The sequence below is a fragment of the Octopus bimaculoides genome, chromosome 4, assembly GCF_001194135.2.
Source record: "Octopus bimaculoides isolate UCB-OBI-ISO-001 chromosome 4, ASM119413v2, whole genome shotgun sequence".
Taxonomy (NCBI): domain Eukaryota; kingdom Metazoa; phylum Mollusca; class Cephalopoda; order Octopoda; family Octopodidae; genus Octopus; species Octopus bimaculoides.
Window position 1 is genome coordinate 82,641,568 of NC_068984.1, and position 6,808 is coordinate 82,648,375.

Consider the following 6,808-nt stretch of genomic DNA (forward strand, 5'->3'; position numbering starts at 1 on the left):
TAATGATGTATTTGACAAGAATATAGAAATAAAAGTTACCTTATGTTAATATGTATGTGTATATTGTTTTGTAGCCACAGCCTATTCAGATCAAGTAATCCTTTGATATGCATATAGCTGGCCTAATACTATATCATGTCTCCACCTTGTTGAAGATCATACTGCACATGCTGATATGCTGTGATGAATGTTATGGAGAGCAATATGACAGCTTGAATATGTTACACACTCACCACTATCCATCTCTTATTGATGCTTACAGATTATGGTAGTGGCTACCATAAAAGCAGGTAAGGTAAGCTCAATCGGAACATGAAAGTTGATATAGTTTATTCCTATTTACACTGTCTGAATAAAAAAAAAATGGATAGTCATGGTTGGAATACTTTCAGTCAGGACTGATTTGGAACTAAAGGAATAAACAGTACCTGCCTAATTCTATAGAACTCTCAGTTCATAAAAACTTCTTCTTTGGCAAGAGGAAGGGCATCTGGCCATAAAAAATCTGCTTTAACAAATTCCATCCAAACATTACAAGTGGATGTTAAAGAATGATGATGATGATATATATATAATTTCAGCTTTAAAACAGCCATAGACTTTGTGAAGCAAGACAACTTCGATGCCTTCCTTGCGATTGGTGGTGGTTCTGCTATGGACACATGTAAAGCTGCCAACTTGTACTCATCTGATCCATCAGCAGACTTCCTAGACTATGTCAATGCTCCAATTGGCAAAGGTCTCCCTATTACCAAACCTGTAAAACCCCTTATTGCAAGTAAGCCAACATTTTTGTGTTAATTTTAATTAACATTTTATATTTATTTTTTGTGACAGAATTGACTGTGTCATGTGATGTTTATTTCTTTCAGTACCAACTACCACAGGAACAGGCAGTGAAACAACAGGCACAGCTGTGTTTGGATTTGATAAACTAAAGGCTAAAACTGGTAAGTTATTACTCATCTTGTTATGGTTGTTATTTAACCCCTGGTTGATCCTAGTCAAGTAAACTTATGATTTGTAGGTAATTGGTCAATCAGCTTAGTATGATCCACACATCCACTGCACTAGATATAACAAATCTCTGCCTAATTGAGAACTGTACTGTTACTGAATAGTTGTGTTTGGGATTATATTATGTAATGTATTCATCCTTTTTTGAAGATGGAAGGTTGTGTATTGAAGGACACTTGGCTATTCAAATGCATGTTTCAGTGAATTTGGATGTGAAAAGACCTTCCACTGTGGTTACAGTTCCGGTGAAAATGTTCTTCCTCTTGAACATGTTTGAAAACACATACTGAGCTATGAATGATGTCATGGATTGTATGATGCATGCAGTCCCTTGATCCATTGGATCCTGTCAAACCATTCAACCTATACCAGCATCGAATATAGACATGCATCTGTATGTAAGGACAGACAGATGCGCACACACGCATACACGCGCGCACACACACACACACACACACACACACACACACACACACACACACACACACACACACACACACACACACACACACAGAGTTATAATTACTGGAGAGTTTTCTAAAAGAAGACTTTTTCCTCTCCTGCCTTTATTTATCTTGTAGGTATTTCCAATCGCTCTTTGCGACCAACATTAGGAATTTTGGATCCATTGAATGTGGTATCTCAGCCAGAACGGGTTGTTGCATACAGTGGCCTTGATGTTCTATGGTAAGTCTAGTTGCCAAAGTGTAAAATTTCCTTTATTTGACATGATTTTCAATTTCTCTTGTGTTCCATTCTTTAGGACATAGAACTATCTACTGAGAGACAATTGCTAAGCAGGTAGCATGCTAAACTACCAGCATATGATTTGTGAGTTCAAATTCCATGCAGACCTACAATCATTGTATATTATTTCTGAGTTTGACACTTTATTCTACATACCTCACTTCACCTAGCTGTTAGGATTAGATACCAGGATGTTTGAGAAAATTGCATCTTATAGACTGGTGTCTCTTTCAGGAGATATGCCTCTCGTCTGCTTAATGCTGCAGAAACTGGAATTAAGTATTGGTCTTTTTAAAAAGTTTTGTTTCATTGTTTTTATTTGATGGAAGGGGTTTCCCATGGCCTTTTCAGACTTCAATGTATCTCTTGAATAGTTGCAAAATGAGGATTGTAAGGATAACATGGAGAGAGAAAGAATTCAAGAGGGATGATGTCCTGGGGAGAAAGGTCTGTGTGTATGAGGTCTAGGGGTATGTGCAATGGGAAAAAAACGAGTGTTGAGAGTACCAGAGTGGAAGTGGTACAATGCCAACAAAATCCAAGAAGCAAAGGCCATTTGTATAAAAAGCACCGAGAGAAGTTGGTGTGCCTGTAGTCCAGAGGCTGGAGTGTATTTGTGACTTTATGGCAATCAGTCTGGTGGCATTTTTTGGATAAATATAAAAAAGAAATTTAAAATCAACTATAGAGACTGATGCTGCATGAAATTTGAGATGAGGTTTTGAATTTCCAGCCATGCAATTAATAGTTTGTTGTCTTAACCTCATAACCATTATGTCTCACTATGTTATTTCTTCATCAGTAATTTTGTTTCTATATTTCAGTCATGCATTAGAATCTTACACAGCCCTTCCTTATTATGAAAGAACTCCTAGAGCAAGCAGTCCTGAACTTCGGCCAGCCTACCAAGGCAGTAACCCTATTAGTGATATTTGGTCCCAAGCTGCACTTCAGGTGTGTGATAAATATCTTCAAAGGTAAGTACCTTCAACACTTTATCTACTTCTACCATTTATTTATTTAAATTGTAAAGAAACAAACAATATAATGTTGAGAGGACTCATTAATTTTCAAACTTTATAGTTCTGATGTCACAAAAAATTCACCTTGTGTACTCTGTAAATTAGGAAGGGAATTCAGCTGTAGAATTTATGTTAGAAACTGAACAGACGAATGACCATGGTCTACTGACTTGTCTCGGAGAGCAGTAACTCTGAGTAAGAATGAAATTGGACAGTGATGACCTGTCTAAGTGGTGTCAGCATGGAGAGTGGATAAAATAATGATGATAATGATAGTAGTGATGATTGTCTTTTCTGTTTTATTCTACTGTTTAAATATATTCAGTAATTTTTTAAATATTTTTTAAATAGTTGTTTATCAGTGAATGAATTAATCTATAATATAAATTGAAGTTGGCCAACCGTTGTATTCTTTCTTGTCTTGAGGTTCACAGCCAAACGGCTGGGTGGATTCACGTGAAAAATGGCACACATGTGGAGACGGGTGCATAAATTGGAACGCGCTTTCTATTTTTTTCCTAGCCCCCATACTTATAGAGAAAATCGATTAATACAACCTGCGTGCGTGCATGAATGTGAGTGTGTGTCACTGAAGCCATTCATACATATATATATAATAAATAAATAAACTGAATGATAAATTTCATTTATCTCTCTCTTTTTCTTTCTTTCTCTCTCTCTCTCTCATATACACATACACCATCAACATTACTCTCTCTGTCGCGCATACCCCTTTAAACATACACACTCACATACACACAGACATACGCACACACATCAATTCTCCCTTCTCACCAAAACTTCAAAAGAAGTTCAGTCATAAAACTCTCCATGTATCTTCATTCAATGCCCACTTCAAAAGATCGCCTTCCCTTTTCACTTGTCCAGCCATTGATCGACAGATAAAACAAACCAACTCCTACTAAATGCAAAACTCCCACCAAAAATATACACACATACACACACAAACGGACATTTCATGTCTTTCAGTTTCTCTATGATTATACTCGCATCGAAAACAATAACTCATTTTAATCTTCAAGAGGTATGTATCAATTTCTATAATATAAATTGTTTTTCTATAAGTGTATAACAATTACTCATTTCATACTTCACTTTTCTTAAATTGGATATGTCTGCTATTAATTCTTACACACAATTTTCCTGTTCATTCTTACAGCTTCATTTTCTGTTAAAGCAATTCTTAACGTCAACTTCTTAACATAATATGTAGAATTCTCACATTAATACAGTAGGGTGTTTTGAGGGAGATTTAACTGCTATTTCTACCAGGTCTACCTACCATGTAGAGGTCTGAACTTATTTTTCATTCACAGATTTGCATTTCAAATGTTATTCTGCCATTAACACCAGTTGCTTTCTCTCTCACATACCCCCCCCCATACACACGCATGTCCATTTCATATATCTTTTAATTTCTGCTCTCTGCAAATAAAATTTTTACGGATAAAACTGCTTACAAAAATTTGCAGTTAATGCATAATTTCTTTCTATGTTCATAATTAAATAAATCTTTTAATGATTAGACAGACGTCCAATAGAATAGTTCTCACAAACAGACTACGTACAAATTCTTTCTTCACAACTCCTGAAGCCATTTTCTGACAGGAGAGGGTGAAATCTGCATACAGCTGGAGGCTCCAATCGAAACAGGACACGAAATGATCAGGTTGAGAAATGCTGTTATAGATTATGCCGAACCCAAAACAATCACAGCCACATCATCCAAACAGACCGGGTTTAGCTGCTAGTATTATATAACTTGACTAAATAGATTAGTAGTATTGATAAGATTATAATCTTTTAGATTTTAATTAATCTCATCTTTAATGTTGAAAGATTTTTTAAACATTTACATCTACACTATGCTTCAATCAGTTTGATCTTTGGTTGTCATTGGGTATCTTATTTCTGGATATATATATATATATAGCACCAGAGTAGCTTTGAGTTAGGAACCTTCATTTATCTACTAGGTCATTGACAAATGTGTGTCTATCAGTCAGGTCCTAAAGATAGCTAAGGATAAGATACCTGATAAGAAAAAGAGAAAACTAATTGAAACTTACTGTAATATAAATATATATTAAAAAATTATATTCAGGCATGGCTGTGTGGTTAGGAAGCTAGGAGCCACATGGTTTCAGGTTCAGTCCCATTGCATGGTAAATCGGACAAGTGTCTTCTGCTATAACCTCGGGCTGACCGAAGCCTTGTGATTGAATTTGGTAGGCAGAAGCTATCGTTGTATGTATAAGTGCTTGTGCCTCCTAAATGCTTGATACACTGGGTATATCCTGGTTTTAGAATTGGTATACTGGTTCCAAAGCAAACTTCTCAAACACAGTCATACCTGTGCATTAAATATATTCATTACTATTTAATATTGAACATGTTCTAATGTGTTCAGAAAGCTAGTGTAAGTTAAATATTTAAGTGATATACTAGATGGATACTGTATGTACCAAGTATGTACCAAACTCATGAAATTTTACAGTTTTTTTCCAAACTTTTAATGTAAACAAATATATATGTTATCTTATATTCATTTTCCTTTCAAATTTTTCCAGAGCAGTTGACAACCAAGATGATTTAGAAGCCATATCTAATTTACAACTAGCCAGTAGTTTTGCTGCTGTTGGTTTTGGAAATTCTGGTGTCCATTTATGGTAAGCATGTCATGATTTTGATCCTCATTGTCACTGTTTCAGTATCTGGATTTTCTTCATATTAGGTTTGGCCAAACCAATTTTTAGAATAATAAATTTCCATTCTTATTGTTAAAGAACCTTTATAAATACCATTGTTTTTTTTTTTCTTTTTTAAATTTTCCATTAAAATCATACCTTAATGATGTTTCTACATATCTTGGTAACAAGGAGTGTTTTGACTGATATAAACTTATATGACACACAATAACAGCTGCATTAAACTAGTGTTTATCATGTTTTAATGTCTTTTAAAGTAATTAATTTGACTTGTTCTACCCAAGTATAATATAATTCTTATTGCAAGGGTTTGAATATCTGAATCTCTGCCTGGGCCAGCTTGTATTTAAGTTCTAATCACTGTCTTTTTTTCTGTCACCATGTACAGCCATGCTATATCTTATCCAATTGCTGGATTAGCTAGAGACTATCAAGCTGAAGGTTATCCCACTGACAAACCTATTATTGTAAGTATACAAACTTTACTTCCACTGCTGACTTTTGGCTTTGTTTTTAGTTAGAGTGACCATATTTTTTTTTAATACACAACCACGACAGGAAAGGATCTGTTTATTCACTCAAAAACATTTGTATCTTTCATGTATGAGAGTAAGATTTATCAATAGTATACTTTGTTAAACCATTTATTTAACAAAAAAAAGAAACAAAAAACTAGTGCAGCTAATCAGTGATACTATACTTATTTGAAGTTTTTGTTGTTTTACCAATACTTACTTTTCATTTTTAATGATTTCATTGAATTTCAAACAATCTATATCTTTGACATTAAAAATACAAGCATTGATTGTTGAAACATTGTTTGTTTCATTTGTCAAACAATTGAGTATCATTTAGAGAGAAACCTATTTTCGCTATCAATGCTGTTATATCCTGGAACTGGAAATAAAGGGAAACACAATTTCAACAATTAAACCTTGGGAGAAGCATTATACCGGTAATAAACACATGCACTGGTTCAGTCCTTTATTAATTTATATAGTTTTTTGTTAAATTATTTCATTGCACTCTTGCAATCTCTTCAGTAACTTGTCTCTCCACTTCCAAGGTTTAATTGTATTTCTTTCAACACACGTATCCACATCAAGAATCTTGCACACGAAATACACATACGAAATACAATTTCAACAGTTTACATTTTTTGTTCTACAAATTCTATTTGTCTAGAAATAAGATACCATTTCTCTTGACAGTTTTTCTTTTTCCAGTCCAAATAATTCTTAATTTCATTTGGTACAATTTTTATCAAAATGTTTTCATTGTACAAAGTTTATC

General features: G+C 34.2%; 1 protein-coding gene across 1 annotated transcript in view; it reads left to right on the forward strand.

Annotated features, from left to right (window-relative positions):
- LOC106876888 (hydroxyacid-oxoacid transhydrogenase, mitochondrial-like) overlaps positions 1-6,808 on the forward strand; it is a 50,839-nt gene that overhangs the window by 36,016 nt on the left and 8,015 nt on the right. Inside the window, exons 6-11 of the mRNA XM_014925631.2 lie at positions 582-778; positions 873-950; positions 1,599-1,704; positions 2,589-2,741; positions 5,378-5,476; positions 5,904-5,982. Of these exons, the coding sequence (XP_014781117.1) occupies positions 582-778; positions 873-950; positions 1,599-1,704; positions 2,589-2,741; positions 5,378-5,476; positions 5,904-5,982 (712 nt within the window). The remainder of the gene's footprint in view (positions 1-581; positions 779-872; positions 951-1,598; positions 1,705-2,588; positions 2,742-5,377; positions 5,477-5,903; positions 5,983-6,808) is intronic.